The following is a 23,810-nucleotide window of genomic DNA, read 5'->3' on the forward strand; positions in this document are numbered from 1 at the left end:
AGAAGCTATGGTTAGGTTTAGGGTTAAGGTTAGGTTTTGCAGTTAAGGTTAGGAAAAGTATGTGTGTGTTATGGAGCAATTTCAGTGCGAACAGACATTTTATTTGAATTTAATAATTTTGTATTAGGATATTGAAGTTGAATTTAATATTTTTTCATTTGTAATGCACAAATTTAATAATAAAATTCATAATTTCAACTTTTTGCAATCCGTTTTAAAATTCAATTTCAATATAATTGAACATTCAAATTCAATATTTATATATTGGTAGATATTGCATTCATTGTCCGTGTATCAAGTTTACAAACTATTATGTCAAGTTTATCAAAGTTTCATATATTCAATTTATCAGATACATTCAGATTCAGTTTTCTAATTCAGTAATCTAAATTCCGATTCAAAACCAGAGACAACATCATGGTACTTTGGCAGCCAGGAAAAGTAGAGGAGAACAGATAGAATAAAACACTGTGGTAAACAGAAGCTTCTTGTGGTTTCTGAAGCCAATGTGGCATGTTGAATAAATGTTCTTCTTTATGAATTTGGCTCTACCGTTGGAACTGTTTTGGCTATAAACTATTATGACCCCTTTCCTGAAAGCTTAGACTCTCTGAAGCATGGACGTGCCTTTTGTTCCCCTCCATGATGACCACATGCTGCGCAGGACACATCAGAAGGGAGTGTCCCAAAAACTGCAATTTGGCTGAATAGTTGAATAGCCCTGTCATAGCCCTTCTATGGATAGTCATTCCAGTTTCCACTCCCTATTAATCTGGCTCTTGTGACTGACTGGGGTCGAAGCAGGCCTCCTGCATGTCACAAGACTGTGTTAGCCCACTTAGCTAAAGCTCAAAGGGATGAGTTCAGGAAGCTAACACAAGTCTTAAAGTGTCCAGCAAGGTTACTCATCAAAAGAGCGTGGTTTATCGAACCACCCCTGTTACATTTCACCCCCCTTTGACCAACTCAGAGATCATGGCACCAATATAACTGACTGGGTTCGAAATCAGGCCTTTTGCACAACAACAACCCTTCCTGTGGCAATCAGAAGCAGAAGGATCTGTGCACCCCATTTAATGTTTTGGTGATCCATGCGTGTGATGAGCAACCTTGCCTGAGAACTAAAGTTGTTAGTTTGACTGATGGGGTTCTAACCCAGGGCTCCTGTGTGCCAGGCAATGCAACTTTTCAGGTCTCAGACAAGTTACTCATTATGCGAGCGTGGTCACCGAACCACCTGTCTTACACTTCACCCCCCTTTGACCTCCTCCTTGAAGAGACCCATCCAAGTCACAGGACCAATGCCTAGGCTTTAGCTCAACAGGCTAACACATTCTTAACCTAGTCAGTCACATTACCCTTATGACTACCATTGCCGGAAACTTGAAACTAACGCATCTAACATGTATTCGTGTAGCAGATGGGGATCTGTGAAACTCACCCCTCGGCCTGAAGTGACCTTGCGCCATTGAAGGAGGCCTTTTTCAATAGTGCGATGGTTTGGAATGCTTCAGGATGGCAGTCACGTGTGTTTACGAGGCAGAAGTCCTGAGTTTGAGCCTCCATCTGAGCTATATCATAGGGAAGCGGTACTCGCAGGCATCGTGGCGTCCTTTACAATGGTGCCACTGGACTCAGATCTACAGTTGCGCTCAGTTTAACCACTGGGGTCGCTGTGGAGTGAATTTGGGGTGTGAATGTAGCAGATGGGGATTTGTAAACTCACTCTTCAGCCTGAAGTGTCGCACCTTGCGCCATTGAAGAAGGCCTTTTTCAATAGTGCGTTGGGTTGGAATGCTTCGGGGGGGGCTGAGTCTCAGTATGAGTAGTGTATCATCCTTTAAATCAAATCAAAGTTCATTTGTTAAGTGCGCCGAAAACAACAGGCTTACTTACAGGCTCTAACCAATATTGCAAAAAAAGGTATTAGGTGAACAATAGGTAGGTAAAGAAATAAAACAACAGTAAAAAGACAGGCTACAGTGGGGCAAAAAAGTATTTAGTCAGCCACCAATTGTGCAAGTTCTCCCACTTAAAAAGATGAGAGAGGCCTGTAATTTTCATCATAGGTACACTTCAACTATGACAGACAAAATGAGAAAAAAAATCCAGAAAATCACATTGTAGGATTTTTAATGAATTTATTTGCAAATTATGGTGGAAAATAAGTATTTGGTCACCTACAATCAAGCAATATTTCTGGCTCTCACAGACCTGTAACTTCTTCTTTAAGAGGCTCCTCTGTACTCCACTCATTACCTGTATTAATGGCACCTGTTTGAACTTGTTATCAGTATAAAAGACACCTGTCCACAACCTCAAACAGTCACACTCCAAACTCCACTGTGGCCAAGACCAAAGAGCTGTCAAAGGACACCAGAAACAAAATTGTAGACCTGCACCAGGCTGGGAAGACTGAATCTGCAATAGGTAAGCAGCTTGGTTTGAAGAAATCAATTGTGTCAGCAATTATTAGGAAGTAGAAGACATACAAGACCACTGATAATCTCCCTCGATCTGGGGCTCCACGCAAGATCTCACCCCGTGGGGTCAAAATGATCACAAGAACGGTGAGCAAAAATCCCAGAACCACACGGGGGGACCTAGTGAATGACCTGCAGAGAGCTGGGACCAAAGTAACAAAGCCTACCATCAGTAACACACTACGCCACCAGGGACTCAAATCCTGCAGTGCCAGACGTGTCCCCGTGCTTAAGCCAGTACATGTCCAGGCCAGTCTGAAGTTTGCTAGAGAGCATTTGGATGATTCAGAAGAAGATTGGGAGAATGTCATATGGTCAGATGGAACCAAAATATAACTTTTTGGTAATAACTCAACTCGTCGTGTTTGGAGGACAAAGAATGCTGAGTTGCATCCAAAGAACACCATACCTACTGTGAAGCATGGGGGTGGAAACATCATGCTTTGGGGCTTTTTTCTGCAAAGGGACCAGGACGACTGATCCGTGTAAAGGAAAGAATGAATGGGGCCATGTATCGTGAGATTTTGAGTGAAACCCTCCTTCCATCAGCAAGGGCATTGAAGATGAAATGTGGCTGGGTCTTTCAGCATGACAATGATCCCAAACACACCGCCCGGGCAACGAAGGAGTGGCTTCGTAAGAAGCATTTCAAGGTCCTGGAGTGGCCTAGCCAGTCTCCAGATCTCAACCCCATAGAAAATCTTTGGAGGGAGTTGAAAGTCTGTGTTGCCCAGCAACAGCCCCAAAACATCACTGCTCTAGAGGAGATCTGCATGGAGGAATGGGCCAAAATACCAGCAACAGTGTGTGAAAACCTTGTGAAGCCCTACAGAAAACGTTTGACCTCTGTCATTGCCAACAAAGGGTATATAACAAAGTATTGAGATTGTGGTAGTATGTACATGTAGATATGGTTAAAGTGACTACGCATATATGATGAACAGAGAGTAGCAGCGCTAGCTTTATATGAATTACCTGAACTTACAGGCTTTAGCTAAGTGGGCTAACACAGTATTGTGACATGCAGGAGACCTGTTTTGAACCCAGTCAGTCACAAGAGCAAAATTGAAAAGGGAGTGGAAATACTATCCCGAGGGGTTATGACAGGGCTATTCAACTATATTCTTATGGGGGCCAAATTGTGTTTTTTTGTGACACTCCCTTCTAACGTGTCGTACGCGGCATGTGATCATCATAGAGTGGAACAGAAGGCACGTCCATGCTTCAGAGAGTCTAAGCTTTCAGGAAAGGGGTCATAATAGTTTATAGCCAAAACAGTTCCAACGGTAGAGCCAAATTCATAAAGAAGAACATTTATTCAACATGCCACATTGGCTTCAGAAACCACAAGAAGCTTCTGTTTACCACAGTGTTTTATTCTATCTGTTCTCCTCTACTTTTCCTGGCTGCCAAAGTACCATGATGTTGTCTCTGGTTTTGAATCGGAATTTAGATTACTGAATTAGAAAACTGAATCTGAATGTATCTGAGAAATTGAATATATGAAATATATTAACATATTCAATAATAGTAAGTAAACTGTATACACAGACAATGAATTCAATATCTACCATATTGAAACTGAATATATAAACATTCAATTTGAATATTAAATTAAATTAGAATTTTAAAATGTAATGCAATATTAATTAAATTCAGTTTCAAATCATGAAATACAAGTTCAAATGATGAATTCTATAATTAAATTTGTGCATTAAAAATTCAAAAATATTAAATTCAAATTCTATATCCTAATACAAATTACAAATGATGTAGCCTAATTCAAATACAATTTCTGTTCGCACTGAAAACGCTCCAAAACACACACAGTTTTCAGACATAGGGTCTGCATGAAAGATGGGGAAGGCGAGTAAAATAGGGCGAGTGCGAAAGCGAGAAACTGACAGCGGAGCCCAGAACGTGTGTCACCGCATCATGCCAGTAGTCTACCGCAACACACACATGACCAACATTTGCCAGTCGCACTACAATGTCCTAAATCCGTTTACATTAAATACCATTCTAAATGAACACACACTAAAGCAATAAAAAACAAAGAAATTAATTTACATTTGTCAGGAAAGCATCATGGAAAAGCATCATGGGAAAGCATCATGGAAAAGCATCACAGAAAAGCATCATGGAAAAGCATCTCCTAACCTACATTTTATTCTAACAGCTGTAGGTAAAAACTTGCACTGTAATCTTCTCCCATTTGTCCAACTTAAAGTTGCAATGGATGCATATGCATATTATATAATTGAGAAGAATAACGATATATGTTTCCTTCCAACTCTTCAACATAATATAATTGAATGATTAATAAAACATGCGCCCCTCGAATGGTGATGTATTACGTAAAATAAACAACATTAAACATACATACGGTGGATGTTGCAGGTAGTTTGAAGGTTTCGATCGATAATTTTGTTGTACATTGTTTAATAGTTCCAACCGTTGCAGGACAGTTCCTGGTTTCCAACAGTCAGGGCGCCGCGCTTCTAGTGCTGGTGAAAACAGAGGCCAGACGGGTCAGCGGTATACAAGTATATTTGCGTCACAACGCGTCTATCCAATGCGCACAGCGCAGGACTTGCCACTCAAGCCGTTTCCAACAATAACAATAGCGAATAGAAATACATGTAGGCTATTTAGACTAGTCTACTTGAAAATAATCAATGACTAAAAACAACAATCGCAACAACAAAAGGAATACAAAAATATCAAACATGTATTATGGCTGTAGCCTACAATGCTGAAAAAGTACATACTTGAAATCATATTGGAGAGTGTCTATGATTAGTGTTTCAGTGATTGAGAATCATTTCACATTGCCATACAATAACGACCATACATACATTAAACAAATTACATTATTCTCAGATTTAAAAAAATATGACAACTTAATATTACAAAAATACATATACTATGTCAGTTAGTCAGATATAGGCTATGATTGACATAATGCACCCATGATATCTCAAATAATAATCTAATGTATCATAAATAACTCAATGCAAGACCCCGAGTACACAGTTCACTAGAATGTCAGTTGAACAATATTCAAAGGTCTAAGATTCAACAAGATCATTTTAGTCTCACCAAATTGTATAATAACACCATTATGACTCAATAATAACTACATTTCATGTATACATCTATAATAAAACATATTATAAATCTGCATTGTAAAATCTTGAACATAATACCACATAATTATCACTTTGACTAATGCCCAGCATGATATTTTAGCTGTTTCACAAATAGTTTTTTCACAGTTACAAGTACTTACACATACATCTAAGCCTGGCACCATAGAGATCCTATTAAATTACAGTATTTTCATTCTTAATTCTATGCCTAGCAATAAATGCTGAATTCAGGCTTGGGGTTGTCCTTGTATTTAAAAAAAAATCCTGACAAAGAATGTTACACATCCTCACATCAGTGGAAATCAGACTAAAGTGTTGAAGTGTTTCAAAGAAACATGGCTGATTGATATTTGATAGATGTTTGGAATGGATTGAGTGAGTGTTTTCAGACTTAATGACCTGAAAACTGTGTGCTTGTTAGGTCATCAGTCCTAGGGACTCAGTGGTGGCTCCTCCCGCTCGCTGATGGTGCGGTAGAACTGAGGCTGGGTCTGGGCCAATGGGGAGTCTGTCTGGGAGAAGAGGGCTGGCCGGCTCTTTGGGGTCCTCCGCAGAAACTTGCCTGAGGTCACCAGGTCACCGTAGCCCTGGGCGTGGGAGAAGGCATAGCCTGAACGGCGGGTACTGGTGCGGCGGGCTTGGACACGGCGAGGGGTAGGGGGCAGCACCTTGTCCTGTCTCACCTTGTACCTCACCTAGAGGGGGAAGGATGAGGATAAATGAGAGAGACAGTGAGGGAAAAGTAATAATTTGTGAATTTTCTATGCCAATGACAAATGTGTTGACCCTCGACCTCTGACCTTGTCATTGATGGTGGGCCACAACAGAATGCGCAGGAAGCGGTATGCCACCACGGGAAGCACACAGAGCACGGAGGTGAGTAGCATGGTCAACCACACGTTGGGCTGGTTCAGGGAGTTCCTGGCTGTGCCTGTTACATACAGTACAGCATGGCAACATGCGTTTAGATACAGACACTTACCTACATAGTGACAGATGATGTCACCGACTGAACATACACACCACAGTACTACCAAACATTCAGAGAGAAAGACATGAATGATGAAGGGAGAGGAGGTGGACGGATGGGGGGTGCTGAGGGGTACTACTCACCAATGAAGGGGAAGGAGGAGGTTAACGTGAGGAACATGCCATTGCTGTACATGGTGAATATGACAGCAAAGTACACAGACAGACTGCCCCACAGGAAGAACTGGTTCATTGCTGTCCAATAATGGGTGTCCAGACCCAGCTTTAACAAAGACACATGCAGCTACCTCAGACTCTGTCACTGTGTGTGTGTGTGTGTGTGTGTGTGTATTTATATGGATATGGTTTCGCCTCAGCTGTAACCCCACCCAACATCAATTCACAGGACACTCATGTACCACCACAAACTGACCATACTGTATGTCGTATCATGAGTCAATACACTCCCCCGCACTTACTTGTATGCTGACGGCGATGAGCAGGCAGGTCTGGGCCAGCAGGGCGAAGGACTGATAGTCCACAATTTCTTTGCCGTCATCTCGGACCGTGTCGTACATGGCTGCCCAGGGAATGAAGAAGAGGACCAGGGAGCTGTAGCCACTGTGTAACACCGTGTAGACAAAGGCCCTCTTACTGAAGTACTGGTTCAGCTGGCCTGGGGTGTAAAGCTGGGGGTACTGGAAACTCCACCAGTCATTCACATCCTAAAGATAAACATGTGAATACAAAACATATTAAGTACATACATTGGAATAAATACTTGGTGTGAATAATATGCCACTGACTTACGTTACAGACATGTCAGATATGTCACTATAATTACCTGGTCAAAAAGACTTAAGCTGAGCACAGGTAGAGCTGTGTAAACCAGGTTAAACAAGGTGATGAACCACTCGTCAAATACCGTCTGTGGGAAAAACAACACAGCATACACACATTACATGGCAGAGTTTTTCCTGGCCTGGTCATGTGCTCAGGAAAAACTCCTGGCACTAGCAAAAATATCATTAACTAAATGAACCAAAGCATAATCTCAGACATCTTTTCCGTCATGCCTCTATGTGTCGGTGTGTGCATTTTTGTCTCACCTGTGCTGAGAAACCGCAGAAGAAGCCGTACCAGAAGTGGACAAAGGTGAAGGTGAAGTTCTTGTAGAAGAAGTAGCGCAGGAACTTGCACATCCTCAGGTAGGACCAGCGGCCGTGCACCAGCAGCAGGCGCTGTAGGTAGCGGAACTGAGCGAAGGAGTAATCACTGGAGAGCACCGCCTGCATACCCTCCTGACCTGATATACCCACCCCTATATGAGCAGCTGGGAAGGGGGGGGGGGCAAGAGAGAGGGGTCAAGGGAGAGAGAGAGTGAGAGGATGAGTGTGTGCTTGTGTGTATGAGTTGATAAGAGCATCAGGGTCAGTCTTTAACTACAGTGGTTCATATCATCGGATTCTCTCTCCAGTCTCCCCATCTCCCTCCTACCCTTGATCATGCTGACATCGTTGGCCCCGTCGCCGATGGCTAGAGTCACGGCCTGTTTGTACTTCTTCACCAGCTCCACCACCTGGGCCTTCTGCAGTGGAGTCACCCTGCAGCAGATCACTGTCTGACACATACACGCCGTCCGCAGCAGCTCTATCTCCATGTCCTTCTCCAGGGCGAATGCCTGGGGGGAGAGGGAGGTTGGGGGAGAGTGAGATGGGGCGGGATGGGAAGAAGGAAAGTAATTAAGGATTGTTCATGAAATATTGGAACAATTCTACTAGTGTTGGAACACGTCCTGTTTTCGCAAGAACCACACACACACACACACACACAGGATTGACACAAGCCGTCAAGACAGCGATTTTCATCACTAGAACCAATAGATTCCTCCTTTTTTTTTGTGTGTGTGTCTTTTGCTCACTTATTTTTTTGTATTGTACGATCATCATTAAAAAAGTAATTACATCTATCAATCGGGGCTCAGAATATGTTACGTTTCCAGTAACTTGTCCTGTGACCCACCAGGGTCCTTGTCCTGTGACCCACCAGGGTCCTTGTCCTTACCAGACTGTGTCCGTTAATCACCATAGCATACTCTCCATTCACTGGCTCATCCGCCACCGTCTCCGTCTTTTGAAGACAGAACAGGCCACTTCTACTCTTCTTGACAGTAGGTTCCTCTGTTCCATCAGGTGTCATCTTCCTCCTCGCAGTCCTGGTCAGGTCGAAAGGGAGAGAGAGGTACTTTTACATGTCGCCGTACTGTGGTGCTTCAAGTTACGAATGTGGCTGCTAATAGTCTGTCTGTGGACTCACTGGAGTTCCTTTCTGACTTCCTCTGATGTGTTTGCCGACACAATGAAAACCTCATTCATCTCCTCTCTCAACATGTTGCAGGAGTAGCCAATGTTCTCTGCTGTTTCTGTTCCCGACAGAGAGAAAAGAGACTCAGGAAGTGCCAGATAAAAACATTTGCCGATTGATTTTTATTTGATTTATTTAACCTTTATTTAACTAGGCAAGTAAGTTAAGAGCAAATTCTTACTTACAATGACAGCCCTGGCCAAACCTGGACAACGCTGGGCCAATTGTGCACCGCCCTATGGGACTCCCAATCACAGCTGGATGTGATACAGCCTGATAGTGTATTCTAAGGAAGATGACCCACCTTGCTTGTCTCCAGTGAGCACCCAGATCTTGATGTCAGCTTTGGACAGCTGTTCGATGGTCTGGGGCACTCCATCTTGTAGTTTATCCTCTACGGCAGTGGATCCTAACAGCTACACACATACCGTTACAAACGGTAAGATTCAGTAAGATTCAGTCTATGCTAGTAGATTGTCTTGTAGGCCTTATGATAAGACATTGAAATGATATATTTTTTCTGTGGTACACACCAGCAGGCCTTTCTCTATCTCCTCATACAGCGCATCCAGCTTCTCCTCCCTTTCGTCCATGGCAGTGTTGGCCACATGGTGGCGCAGTTTCCAATCCTCCATATACTCTGGGTCTATGTCCTTATAGGCCAGAGCCAGTGTACGCAGACCCTCTCCAGCAAACTCCTGTCAATGGAACAGTTTAGAGTTATAGTCTTATACACATGTACAGGGTTGGACACGAGATATAGTCGATCTTGTAACATATATTCACATGGTCCACAAGAAATACATAATCATAAACACACACACAGACAGAGACATACTGGTTACTCACATTGAGGTGCAAGGTGGTGACCTCCGTTAGGTTGCTGCAGGAAGGGTTCAGTCTCTCGAAGATGATGGTGTCTGCTCCCTTACAGTACAGAGTCAGCTTGCCCTCTGGACTGCGCACTTGAGGCCACACAAGATATAATCAGGTTTGGTTTGCTCAAATAAAAAAACTTTTTAAAAACTCAACCTCTTACAATAAAGCCACCAAAGTTTGAACAAACATTATAGATTCATAGATTCTTCATGTCATTCAGATCATTCTAGATAGCTATGGTTTCAGAACATATTTCCTTCAAATTGTGAAAGCATAACTGTTAGTGTTTGTTGGACTCACCGATGACCGACATCCTCTTGCGGACATTGTTGAAGTCCAGAACAGCCAGCAGCTCGTAGGTGACCAGCTCTCCCATCTCCACCACAGTGATGCTCTCTGGCGTACGAGAGCGGAACACAAAGCCAAAGTTCCTGGCCGCTGTGACCAGAGCACCCTCGTCTGGTGACTGGGCCTGGTAGTACAACTCACCTAGAAGATCACAATGGAGTGATTCATTTGTCACCTTGTCTAACCTTGTCCTGGGTACCAGTCTTTCGAGCTAACATTCCACTCCTTGCCACTCCTGTCATTTGCCAGAGGAATGGCAAAGAGTGGAATGTTAGCTAAAAAGACTGGTACCCAGACTAGTCTAGCGTGCGGAGTAGGTAGCAGTTGTCCCAACCACTGGTATCACAGATAGTTCTCTCATTAAGGGGTAGACATAGGGCTGTGGTGAGGTACAATTTGTACCTCAAGCCTCCATAGTCACCTACACCCATGCAATAACATGTGAATCCAGCAGGAGGCGCTTGCTCACCCTCCTTCTTCTCCTCGGGCATGACGGTGTGGCACAGTGACAGCAGGCGGAAGAAGGCCTGCACCTCAGGGTTGCCCTCCCTCACAACCTCCACCAGGCTGTTGTCATGGAAACAGAACTTTGGGTCTGCCAAGTTGTTCCAAGAGAAGTCCACCTTCTCTGTTTTCTACCGGAGAGAGAAAAAGGAGGGTTAGGAATGTTTATGCCACAGAATGTAAGGACGTATTGCCAAAGAAAGGGACTTAGAGATGGTTCTTTCATACATTAAATCCATAAACCCAACACACCCTGTTCCACCTCTCACCTCATTAATCTCAACTCTTTGTCCTGAGAAGTCCAACAACTCCCCTGGAGAACAGAAGTACATTTCGTCAGTTACATGGTACAGTGACTGATTGGCTCCAATGTGTATTAAATGAAGTCTTAATGTATCTGTGTGTGTAAACACATGACAACTGTTTATGTGTGTGTATTCCAGCGCCAGGCCTCACCATAGGCCTTTCCGTTGATGGAGCACTTGTTGAAGGTCATGACGTTCTGTGTGAGTGTTCCAGTCTTGTCAGAGAAGATGTATTTGATCTGGCCCAGCTCCTCATTGAGCGTGGTGGTCCTGGCCTCGGCAGGCGTGTCATTCTTGGGATAATACATCTTCCTGTCCCAGTTTATGTAGAAACTGTTCCCCAGGCGAATTATCTCCACACTGCACCCAACACACAGGAGGAAGAGGGAGAAAGAAATGCAATCAATTCACTTTGATGACTAGTGGTGAAACAGTTCTGTCATCAAAGGCACAGTAAGAGTAACACATTTGGGAATTTTGATGCACATGCAGTGAATGACTAGATCAGAGGTGCCAAACTCATTTTGCCACGAGGCCGTGGCCTTCAACGAGATCCGGAGGGCCGCACTGAAAATTGGTTATGTTTCCTCAACGTCAAAATTGGCAAAAAATAGTCATCTATCCATATTTTTGGGATGATTTTTTTTATGCTCCAGCTTTCATTTCAGTGATTATTAGCTGGACACATTCAAAAAACCTGTATGAATGTAGGTCCATTATAATTTCCATATATATATTTTTTTTACAACAATATCTAAAATATATGTTTGTCACTCCAAGAGAATATGTAAAGTGCACTGACCTGACATAGAGAGAGATAGGCACCACAGTGTTGAGGATGATGACATAGGACCAGAAAGTGAGGAAGGCTGAGAAGGGAGCGTTAACCCCCTTGGGCAGGAATGCAGCGAACTTAGAGCCCTCCTGGTATTCCCAGATCCCATTCCCAATGGCCAGGATTAAACACATAATCATCAGGAAACCAAAGATCTGGAAGACCGAACAACAGTTGTAGCGGTATTTATTAGAGAGGGGTAAAGAAAGATTTTGTTTGGGCGCCAGGCAGGTATTAACCTGTAAGAGGTAGGTGTGTGTGTGTGTGTGTGTGTGTGTGTGTGTGTGTGTGTGTGTGTGTGTGTGTGTATAATACTCAAACTCACACTCAGCACCAGCACATTCATGAGGCGGTCAATGCTGGTCCGTTTGAATGTGGTCCTTCCGCAGTTCTGCATTAGCTTTGTGTCTGGACCTAAAAGAATGAATAGACCTATCATCGGTTGAGGATTTTTTTTTTAATGAAAGTTTTGGCCATATTAAGGGACACCCTAACCTAATGTAATGTCTCTGTCATTATGTGGACCAATATGGCTCACCTCCAAAGATGACCAGGCCGAAGCACCACTGGGTGTTCCTCAGAGTGCAACCTCTCAGCAGTATCCTCTCGTTGTCCAGTGAGTACGTCTCTCCCTTCAGGGTCAGGGTGCCAGTGAACTTATCTAGGCGGTTGTTGGGAGGCTCACAGCGCACCTCACCTACACAGGGACTGAATGGTTCAGGGACTATACAACAGTGACTGATGAACAGGTAAGAGTGTTCTAAATAATATGATCTAGACTTTTAAGCCATGATAATCTGTTTTTCCAGTCTTACCATTGAAGTTGGCCAGTTTCTCTACGCTATCCTCCAGCTTCCCTGTCACAGTCAGGGCCTGCTTCACCTTCAAGTTAGTTTCTCTAGAGGAGGAAGAAAGCAGGATGAGAAACACTGAGGGAGAGCTGATACAATTAAAAATGGCAGTGAAATTTCACAGGTGTGAAATGTACACACACAAACACATACATGCATGCATGCAACACACAGAGACACACCCGTCTAGTTCAGCAGTTTCTATGTAGACAAGATTGAGAGGCTCACTGCTGGACAGCAACAGAAGATCAGCCTGGAGAAGGAGTGATAGACACAACAAAAGAAGGGAGAGAGAGAGAGAGAGAGAGACTCCATAAATTATGAAATCAGTTAGATTTTCAATTCTGTAGAATGACTGGTGAACCTCACTGGCTGATTGTATTTCTATTGTACATCTGCCCTTTGACCTTATCACCATCTGCAGACACCTTTATCACCTCCATCCTTACCGTGACAAACTGATTATTCTCTAGCTTGACGATGTCCCCAACTTGAACATCCATCCACTTTTCACTCTGTAGTCTGAAAAGAGCAAGAATGTAATGATGCAGCGCTAAAGCAAGCCTACAGTGACCTCTGGTGTTTGAGAAAGCTAAGAACACTGACTAACGTCACCGCCAGATGCATTCATAACAAATATATAGACCTCTCGAGAGGGGAGAGGCTATATGGACATCCCAGAACTGTTCCATACGCACAAAAAGTTTATTTCTATAAAATGTTATGCATATGTAACAGTATAATTATAAACCGTCCCCTCGCCCATATCCGGGCGCGAACCAGGGACTCTCTGCACACATCAACAGTCACCCTCGAAGCATCGTTACCCATCGCTCCACAAAAGCCGCGGCCCTTGTAGAGTAAGGGGAACTACTACTTCAAGGTCTCAGAGCAAGTGACGTGACCGATTGAAACGCTATTTAGCACCGCTAACTAAGCTAGCCGTTTCACATCCGTTACACATACATTTGTTTACATTTCTGCTTTGCCAAGATAATCCACCGACATGACAGGGGTGGCATATTTTGAGCGTGCAACTGGCATGCTGACTGCTAGAATGTCCACCAGAGCTGTGCCAGAGAATGAAATATTAATTTCTCTACCATAAATTGCCTCCAATGTTGTTTTACAGAATGTGGCAGTACGTCCAACCGGCCTCACAACTGCAGATCACGTGTAACCACGCCAGCCCAGGACCTCCACATCTGGCTTCTTCACCTGCAGGATCGTCTGAGACCGGCCACCCGGACAGCCGATGAAACTGTGCGTTTGCACAACCAAATAATCTGCACAAACTGTCACAAACAGTTTCAGGGAAGCTCAACCGACTTCAGTGGGCAAATGCTCACCTTCGATGGCCCCTGGCACGCTGGAGAACTGTGCTCTTCACGGATTAATCCTGGTTTCAACTGTAGCGGGCAGATGGCAGACATTGTGTATGGCATCGGGTGGGCAAGTAGTTGTGAACAGAGAGCGCATGGTGGTGGTGGAGTTATGGTATGTGCTGGCATAAACTACGAGCAACTAAAAAAATTGCATTTTATAAACGGAAATGTTAATGCACAGAGATACCGTGACGAGATCCTGAGGCCCATTATCGAGCCATTAATCCGCCGCCATCACCCTTATGTTGTAGCGTAATAATGCACGGCCCCATGTCGCAAGGATTTGTACACAATTCCTGGACCCTGAAAATACCCCAGTTTTTCCATGGCCAGACATGTCACCCATTGAGCAGGTTTTACATTCTCTTGATCGACGTGTATGACAGCGTGTTCCAGTTCCCACCAATATCAAGCAACTTCTCACAGCCATTGATCAATAGTCCACAATCAGAAGCCTGATCAACTCTATGTGAAGGAGATGTGTCTGGTTACACCAGATACTGACTGGTATTCTGATTCACGCCACTATCTTTTTTTTAAAGGTATCTGTGACCAACCAATGTGAAATCCATAGATTAGGGCCTAATGAATTTATTTCAATTGACTGATTTCCTTATATGAACTGTAACTCAGTAAAATCTTTGAAATTGGCACAGTGTGTCCTATGCTCCCGCTTGCTGCGGACTGGTGTCCTGGATTAAGGAGAGGGAAGTAGTTAGATAGTGTAGCCAATATCAGGGTGACAGCTAAAGCACATTTATCGTAGTGATTTTCAATGTAGCCTAGAACTACGGCATTAACGTCTACATTTTTATTAAAAATAAGGAACAATTACTCCTATAAAAACAGAATGATTCTGAAAACTCTCCGAAGTCCCAACTTCAGTAGGCAAGTGTCAAATTCAAGTTTCTTGTCACAAGCATAAACTAAGCAAGCTGGGGAGGTTGTTATGGGTGTAAGATGGCACCTTGATACCATCTGTTGGTAAATGTTAATAACTGCAACACCAGTGTTTTTTACCGGTGTGCTTGATATACCCGGACGTATCGCAATGTACTGAACAAGACTGGTTACTCGCATCAATGACTCTGTCGTCATTTAACATCCAAATTGAGGTCTCATTATGATGACTGACTGAACCGAATCCGTTCATCCCCACTAAACTCTCGCTGCGCGAAATAGTCATATACTTTGGGCACCAGGCATGCCCTTGTAGCCTCTCCCTCTTGAGACTATTGCTAATCTTTGACATTCAAGCACTTTCCAAGCACTGAGAATGTGGTTTACACAACAACAGCAAAAAGAGACTCACTCTCCTTCAACGAGGACCTCCACCTGCCGGTTGTTCACCTGTTTGTCACATCTGTGTCTGTTCTACACAGGCGAAGGAAACGGAAAGAGAATAAGGATTTGGAGACCAGGACATGTACATAATTGTGATGACAAACAGGTCTACGTGGATCATCTCCTGCATGCAGTCTTAATACTGTAGTTAGTAGATGTTGAGCTCACCATGTCGTCGCTGCCGTCCTTGGCCATGGTCATGGAGAGCACCAGGACCAGGGGGACCACGGTGGTGTACCAGGGCAGGGACGAGACCTCTGGGATGCTCTGAGAGGAGCCAGGAGAGACAAAACTCACCTTTCTGCTGCTATATTGTACTACTATACTCCCTACTATACACTGTACACAAAACATGAAGGACACTTGCTCTATCCATGACCAGGTGACTCCAGGTGAAAGCTATGATCCCTTATTGATGTCACTTATTAAATCCACTTCAAGCAGTGTAAATGAATGGGAGGAGACAGGTTAAAGAAGGATTTTTAAGTCTTGAGACATGGATTATGTGTGTGCTATTCAGAGGATGAATGGGCAAGACAAAATATTTAAGGGCTTTTAAACGGGGTATGGTAGTAGGTGCCAGGCACACCGGTTTGTGTCAACAACTGCAACGTTGCTGGGTTTTTCACACTCATCAGTTTCCTGTGTGTATCAAGAAAGGTCCACCACCCAAAGGACATCCAGCCACCTTGATACAACTGTGGCATTGGAGTCAACATGGGCCAGCATCCCTGTGGAACGCTTTCGACACCTTGTAGAGTCCATGCCCCAACAAATTGACAAATTGAGGCTTTTCTGAGGGGGTACTGTATAGGCCTGCAGCCAGCTCCATTGCCATGAGGATGCTTACGTGGACACTATGAAGAAATACACATTTGCACTCAGATTCAATGTACGTTTTTTTGTATATTTCAGGAGTTTGAATATGTGTACAATGATTCCCTTGATTTGGCCTTGGACTGGTGCCATCTAAATCGTACGTAGATATGCTGAACGATAACTGGATAAGATATTAGAACTGGTTCAAATCAAAAGAGTTCAGAGAAGCATATCTAATGTCTGTTGAAAGCCATTGAAGATGTCCAATTACATGTACTTTGTGTCATACGGATGTTCTCCTAACAGGTATAGCATGTAGGCGTACAGTCCCAGTGCATTTGGCAACAGGACTCAGCCCTGTGCAGCAGTGAGAGAATACGGTTTAGAGCGGCTGCATTATAAAACTGTGTAAAGGTTACCTGGAGACAGAGGAGGAAGAGGAAGTAGGCATTGGCCAGTCTCTGGAACTGCTCAAACAGATTGAGCGGGAGAAAGGTGAATATGTTGTATTTGGAGGTTTTGATGGCATTGTCCTGCATGGGGAGCAAGAGGGGAACGTGTTACTGTGACATATACACATGAAAACATATATAACATGCATACAACATATACGCAGACACACATCATGTAAACGTTGGTTTGGAATGAATAGTCAACCCCAGTACTCACAGAGTACTTGTAAGACAAGTTGAGTTCTCGGTCATTTGCTCGTAGGTGTCTTTCTTCTTCTGTAGATGGAAACACAACATCATTTAAAGATCACTGGTGTGGCCATCAAAGTAGCAACTTTTCCACAAATAAACTCTGGTTTTAACACACTTTAGGGCTGAGACACAGGTGTGGCAGTAAAATAATAAATTCCGCACCAGAGCGGGCATCAGACATCAACAGGTCATTTAACTCACCTTTCACAGCCTTCCTCCCACACTCCAGGCCCAACCGTGACAGTAGGGACCCCATGTTCACCTCAACACTTCCATATTCCACCTGGGAGGAAAAAAAAGTGGTGGGTGATGTGGAATAGTAGCTAGAAACATAATGGAATAATAGTGAAACTCGTATGAAGAAATCGTGGCCAGGAATTTTCCCAACCTTGCTTCTCATCATTTTAGATTACAAGGGTGGTGCAGCTACAGTATACTCTAACTATTTAACAACAGGAACGGTCTCATTTACTCTAGTAAATCAAATCAAATCAAATGTTATTTGTCACATACTCATGGTTAGAAGATGTTAATGCGAGTGTTGCGAAATGCTTGTGCTTCTAGTTCCGACCTTGCAGTAATAACCAACGAGTAATCTAACAATTTCACAACAACTACCTTATGCACACAAGTGTAAAGGGATGAATAAGAATATGTACATAAAAATACATGGATGAGCGATGGCCGAACATGCAAGATGCAGTAGATGGTGTAGTAGGTCTATATTCTCTAACCAATGTGTGAAACAGCAATTGTATTGTGACAAGTTCATGGTGAGCCTTGCAGTGATGTACTCACGTAGGTCTTCTTTATTTTATTAAAACATTTTTTTTTAACCTTTATTTAACCAGGCAAGTCAGGGGAACGTGTTACTTGTTACTTGTACAAGTTACAAACAAATTCTTATTTTCTTATTCTTACTTTAAATGTAGTGTCATTGGTAACGACCACTCTTATCAGTTTTACACTACTGATGAGAGCGATAATTAGTTAATCACTGCCCCCGCCTCCATACATATCCTTCTGCCCACAGACAAAGGCACACACCTGTTCCCTAAGCAAAGAGTGAGTTTCCTGATATCTAAATGAACACAGAGAATTGACTAGGTGAAATTGAGCAACATTAGAGCATTGATAATGTTACAGAGGTGCTCTAACGGGCTTTATAGGGATTGTCTTTTAAGTTTTGGACAAGGAGCAGGTTTCTATGAACATGTTTCTCATACACAGATTAAATGGATCCTGGACGAGGCCTAATTCAATAACTAAATCAGGGATTCTTGAAAGTCGGAACAATCCTTGTCAGGCAGGGAAACTTTATTTTTATAGTTGATTGTTTTATATAATTTTTTTGACATTATTTTAAACAACAAAATTACATTTATTGGAATATGCCCTTGTCCGGAGCAAAGGATCCAAATGTCAAAATCTCCAAAAATGTTTTTAAAATTCTAAAAACTGGCAATAATGAATATTAACTGAAATTAGGTGAACTATTAGAATGTTTGCAAACAGGAAATGGCGGAGCGATTTCTACAAATTGCATCTTCAATTGAAAACAATCACAGTAAGGTACTGAATTGTTACCTAGAAATCATTTGATATGATAAAAAAGGCAGCATTGGAACGTTAAGATAGAATATAAATTTGTTAAAATATGTACATTTTAATTCGTTTTTTTGTCAACTCCGTGCTGAGTACTGAAAGATCTCAGAGAATGGTTGTTTTTATTTAAGAATTTGTATTTAATAATTTTCCATATTTTAGAAATGTTTGTGTTGAATTTGCATTTTTAGAGGCAAAAACATGTACAGTGCCTTCAGAAAGTATTCACACCCCTTGACATTTTCCACATTTTGTTTTTAGTGCCTGAATTTAAAATGTATTAAATTCATTCGATTTTTTTTGTCACTGGCCTACACACAATACCCCATAATGTCAAAGTGGAATTATATATTTTTTTAATCTTGAAAAGCTGTAATGCCTTGAGTCAATAAGTTTTCAACACCTTTGTTATGACAAGCCTAAATCAATTCAGGAGTTAAACATTTCTTAACAAGTTTTATTCTTAAGTTGCAAGGACTTTAATAGTGTTTAACATGATTTTTGAATGACTACCTCATCTCTGTACCCCACACATACAATTATCTGTGAGGTTCCTCAGTCGAGCAGGGAATTTCAACCACAGATTCAACCACAAAGACCAGGTAGGTTTTCCAATGACTCGCAAAGATGAGAACCTAGATGGGTACATTTTTATCACATATTGAATATCCCTTTGAGCTTGGTGAAGTTATTAATTACACTTTGGATGGTGTATCAATAAACCCAAACACTACAAAGATAAAGGTGTCCTTCCTAACTCAGTTGCCGGAGAGGAAGGAAACCTCTCAGGGATTTCACCATGAGGCCAATGGTGACTTTAAAACAGTTACAGTTTAATGGCTGTGATAGGAGAAAACTGAGGATGGAGCAAGAACATTGTAGTTACTCCACATTACTAACCTACTGTAATTGATTGAGTGAAAAGAAGGAAGCCTGTACAGAATGCAAATATTCCAAAACAAGCATCCTGTTTGCAACAAGTCACTAAAGTAATACTGCAAAACATGTGGCAAAGAAATTAACTTTTTGGCCTGAATTCAAAGTGTTATGTTTGGGGCAAATCCAATACAGCATATTACTGAGTACCACTCTCCATAATATACATATGCTTTCAATATTTGTGTATTAATTTGTATAATTTATAGTTGGTTTAAAGTTATTCAAATTTGGACTTTTAACATATTGTCCCATGTACATTGTGCAATTGACCGTTGGTCCTTACCTAGACCCATAGGGATATCCAAAGGTGATCCAAATTTACCACGGGCATTATGATTGGGTAGCGTACCGCTGTACTCTGAATTGATGATTACTTGTGTGCTGCCAGCTTTGGGCATGTGGGCAGCGTTGAAACAATTGAAACAGGTTTGAAACAAACCCAACCTTGTGACGCAGTCACGACCACAAGTCTCCCAAAACTTTGTTTTGGACGAGACAGACTTTATGACCAGAATGATCCTATGTACCCTTTGTAGTCAATCTTCTGCAACATATTCTTAACTTATTGAAGTATTTGCAGTTCTAGACCTACAGTAATGTATAATGTTTGCTTTATAAATGTTGTTTTATGCTCTGAATCTAGAAAAACATGTCAAAAAGCGAAATAAATTAGCCCTGGAGCATTATATAAAGCTATAACACAAAACAAAAATATGTTTGGAGATTTGTATGACATATTTGACTAATCTAATGTTAGAACTAAACAATAAAGGCCTTTTATCACTTGGTGAACAATACATGCAGAAATTAAATGCCTTTTATGGTGTCTGACAGAGGTGACATAAAATGCAACTAAATGGATTTATCAGGATATTGTTCCTTTACATGGTGATAGATGATACTGTACTTTGGTCTATCAAAATGTATATTTCAAATGTTGTTCATATTTAGACAAATATTTGTGAAGAAAAGTTGAGATTGTTCCATCTTTCAAGATTCCCTGAAATATGATTTTCATAAATGTTGTTCTGGATTCCTGTCGTTGGAGCCTTTTAAAATGAAAATAAACCAGTGTCCCTGGGAATATCTTAGTCCACGTCGCCAAACTATGACTCATCTTTAGTACAGTATAATTTGTTCCATTGGGAGTCTTTGAAATGTGTTCAAAGACTCGTTCCATTATATTTTATATTTTCAGTCATTTTTGTGCACAAATATTTAATTTTTAAATCCTGTTATATAAAATTAAGGGCCTTTAATATAGACCACATGCAAAATTCAATAAAGACTTGCTAAAAATTTCCCTCTGTGACTTCTAGGAAGATTTTAACACAGACACACATTTCTCCAAGTTTTCACCCTCATTGTGAAGCCCTAGTTATTTTCTTGCTTTGACAGTCATTTTTAAAGATGATTATTTATTTAATGTTATTAGTGATTCACTTTAAAGTCAAACAAACCCTGTCTCTCATTTTAAGTCTTGTTTTAACATGTTGAAACTACTCCTTTAAAAAAAAAAAATCTAAAAGAGACATTTAACATCTAATAGTCAAATTATAGTGTAACAGCAGGTGATCTGGGTCTACTCTTACATGTTTTATTTATTTTTTAAATCTGGTATGTTGTGGTGGAAAACTGAACAGTTCCAGCATAACACGTCAACCATAGACAGACCGGCTAGAAACGTAATATTAAAAATACAAAAATTATAATCTGAAGCTTGCATTTAATTCCTCCTCCCTGTTGCACACAAAAAGCTTCCATTCCCCCTGTGACAAAGGGATTTGCTTGCTAAGGTTACGGTTAGGTTTAGAATAAGGTCAGGATAAGGGTTAGGGTTAGGAGATGGTTGAAATGTTTCTGATCGTCAGTAAATAGTCTGTAGACCATCTACAGATGGACTATCCAAATAAAGTGTTGCCCTTTATTTGGCACTTAATAGGCACTTACTACCTCTTGAGATGGTGGAATTATTATTATTTTTTTAAAGTTGAACATGTGCTCGTTATGAAACAATGTTAAAATTAGGTGAAATATAACATTTTTTCTTTTACCAAGACACACTACTCAAAAAGCACCTAATTGGTGTAACGACCCAAAAATAGAAGAAAATACAAATCTGATCATAGCACGACCAATTTATAGTCCCTCATAAAGACATTGACTGTACCATACTAGTTTCTTCTACATTAACGTGCTATGGCTTACGTTTTCTTTCCTCTATACTCACTAGTAGAGTACAGTGGATTCGGAAAGTATTCAGACCCCTTCTCCACATTTTGTTATGTTACGGCCTTATTCTAAACAAGAGTCCACCTGTGGTAAATTCAATTGATTGGACATGATTTGGAAAGGCACACACCTGTCTATATAAGGTCCCACAGTTGACAGTGCATATCAGAGCAAAAACCAAGCAATTAAGTCAAAGGAATTGTCCGTAGCGCTCCGAGACAGGATTGTGTCGAGGCACAGATCTGGGGAAGGGTATCAGAAAATGTCTGCAGCATTGAATGTCCCCAAGAACACAGTGGCCTCTATCATTCTTAAATAGAAGAAGTTTGGAACTACCAGGACTCGTCCTATAGCTGGCTGCCCCAACAAACTGAGCAGTCAGGGGAGAAGGACCTTGATCAGGGAGGTGACCAAGAACATGACGGTCACTCTGACAGAGGGGGATGATGAGGGGATAAAACATTTTTTAATCCATTTTAGAATAAGGCTGTAACGTAACATTTGGAAAAAGTCTAGGGGTCTGAATACTTTCCGAATGCACTGTTTGTCATGTTGAGATGTAGCGCCAATCCTTATCAACGCTTAGTACCAGAGAAAAATATCCTGTTGATAATCCATACTGAGTCACTACACTTGAGATAGCTCATAACCCTGAACATTAGACCTGGTATTCCCTACAGTATATTCACAAAGCTCCTCTCAAGTTCTTATCTCTCTTCTTATCTGTTTTCTAGGTCCTTCGTGATGGGGGCCACCAGCTCAACCTCATATTAAAAAAGCCCACACTTTTTATTTAAGTAAATGGAAAGCATTAGAATTACATAAACTTTATTTAATCTATATGTATTTATAGTATATAGCAATGGAGATCACATGATGAGCCACTTATATAATTTGCCATTTCAGATTCTCAACGGAACAATTTTCCTTTCCACAATGGGATTACAATAATGGGTCAGACGACTTGAAGTCTCTGTGCGTTCATAATGTCAACAGGGTTGTCACCATGACACTGTGTAGTTCAATCACCACAGCTACATTTATTTTTGGCAGAAACGGATAAATCAACAGCTGTATCCACAACTCCAAACCAGAGGTCATAAGGCGATCTATTCCTCTCACGCCCACCACAACACCCCAAACCAAAACAAACTAGGTAATCACAATGCTTTCCCACACCCATAAACTAAACACACACAGTATTCCATTCAATTTTATTTTAGTTGAGACTCACATTGGACATCTCTACTCCTTTCATTGTACCAGAAAATACACCTGGATACAGTGCTTTATTGTGTTTAAGATAATTGAGATGCTGGAGGTCAATTCGACTTTGATCCGGTTTTACTCCTAGACCCCAGACACAGGTTCACCACATTGTTAGCAGCAATATCAGTAGAAAGTCATAAAAATGAAAAATCCAATCATGACAGTCACTTACGTCAGTGAGAAGAATGGTATCAGAGTCCTTAGGAACGACAAGGTCCTTCAGCAAAACACACAGATAGGTACAAATCAGAGGAGCGGGGAGAAAGTACAATACCAATGACTCCCAGTTCTCTCACTCGGCGCTATGCTTCCATCTGGTCAAACACTGACACAGGCCGAGACGTAGACGCAGACAGAGGCGCTCCTCACAGACCCCTAGGTAGAAGCCAGGAGCAGAGCAGAAAAGGTGGAGTCCCAGTGCTGGGATGTGAGGGGCTGGGGGAGCCACAGTCAGCAGTAGGTAACGGAACGGGATCCCATTCAGTGTAATGGCACAAAGCTTGAGCAAACACTGCAGGCAGTGATCTTTGGACTTCGATGGTGAGCCACAGAGCAGGGCAGGAGCAGAGGCAGTAAAACTGTGTGGTAAGGGACTGACACTAGCCAATCAGAACAAGCAATGAGGTAATGACCAGGGAGATCAGAGGATGCAAGGTATGTCACACACACGGAGGTGGGGACACATGCGCAGACGCACATCATTTTCCACTTCCTCTATGAATTCATATCAAACAGGCATACTGCCCAAAGTTACAATAGATTACATAGATTTTGACAAGATTTATTAATGTCTATAAATGCTACTGTTATCAGACAATGAAAT

The 23,810-nt window shown here is 41.8% G+C and overlaps 2 protein-coding genes across 4 annotated transcripts in view; both read right to left on the bottom strand.

The window, feature by feature from the left end:
- The window catches only part of LOC112219385 (iporin), a 29,715-nt gene extending 24,722 nt beyond the window's left edge, over window positions 1-4,993 (bottom strand). Inside the window, exon 1 of one of the 2 annotated variants that reach the window (XM_024380588.2) lies at window positions 4,870-4,993. The gene's annotated coding sequence lies outside the window, so the exon portion shown is untranslated. Of the gene's footprint in view, window positions 1-4,865 lie in introns of both variants that reach the window. The other variant, XM_042302238.1, reaches the window with a different exon arrangement.
- A 22-nt stretch (window positions 4,994-5,015) lies between these two features.
- LOC112219386 (phospholipid-transporting ATPase ID-like) lies at window positions 5,016-23,523 on the bottom strand. Of its 2 annotated transcripts, XM_024380589.2 has the most exons (28): window positions 23,160-23,522; window positions 17,144-17,225; window positions 16,908-16,966; window positions 16,658-16,771; window positions 15,588-15,686; window positions 15,388-15,449; window positions 13,140-13,212; window positions 12,873-12,943; window positions 12,655-12,737; window positions 12,378-12,536; window positions 12,165-12,253; window positions 11,807-11,994; window positions 11,156-11,364; window positions 10,969-11,012; window positions 10,665-10,830; window positions 10,148-10,336; window positions 9,818-9,933; window positions 9,502-9,666; window positions 9,273-9,384; window positions 8,921-9,026; window positions 8,669-8,819; window positions 8,102-8,285; window positions 7,714-7,937; window positions 7,449-7,532; window positions 7,084-7,329; window positions 6,749-6,887; window positions 6,436-6,566; window positions 5,016-6,330 (listed from the first exon to the last, which is right to left on the bottom strand). In XM_024380589.2, the coding sequence occupies exons 2-28, from the start codon at window positions 17,196-17,198 to the stop codon at window positions 6,067-6,069; spliced, it is 3,582 nt and encodes a 1,193-aa protein (XP_024236357.1). In that variant the 5' UTR covers window positions 17,199-17,225; window positions 23,160-23,522; the 3' UTR covers window positions 5,016-6,066. The 2 variants fall into 2 exon arrangements, 1 of the variants encoding a protein (XP_024236357.1); XR_006079452.1 differs by lacking the exon at window positions 6,749-6,887 and having other exon boundaries at window positions 6,195-6,330; window positions 23,160-23,523.
- Between the last annotated feature and the right edge of the window lie 287 nt (window positions 23,524-23,810).

Source organism: Oncorhynchus tshawytscha, linkage group LG20, assembly GCF_018296145.1.
Source record: "Oncorhynchus tshawytscha isolate Ot180627B linkage group LG20, Otsh_v2.0, whole genome shotgun sequence".
Classification (NCBI taxonomy): Eukaryota; Metazoa; Chordata; class Actinopteri; order Salmoniformes; family Salmonidae; genus Oncorhynchus; species Oncorhynchus tshawytscha.

Excerpts from the sequence above, each read along its gene's own strand:
- LOC112219386 (XM_024380589.2), bottom strand. The coding sequence starts at position 17,198 with ATGGGGTCCCTACTGTCACGGTTGGGCCTGGAGTGTGGGAGGAAGGCT. Across the intron at positions 11,013-11,155 it reads CATCAACGGAAAGGCCTATG|GGGAGTTGTTGGACTTCTCA; the intron begins GTGAGGCCTGGC and ends TCTGTTCTCCAG. Across the intron at positions 9,027-9,272 it reads GCTCACTGGAGACAAGCAAG|AAACAGCAGAGAACATTGGC; the intron begins GTGGGTCATCTT and ends TGTCGGGAACAG.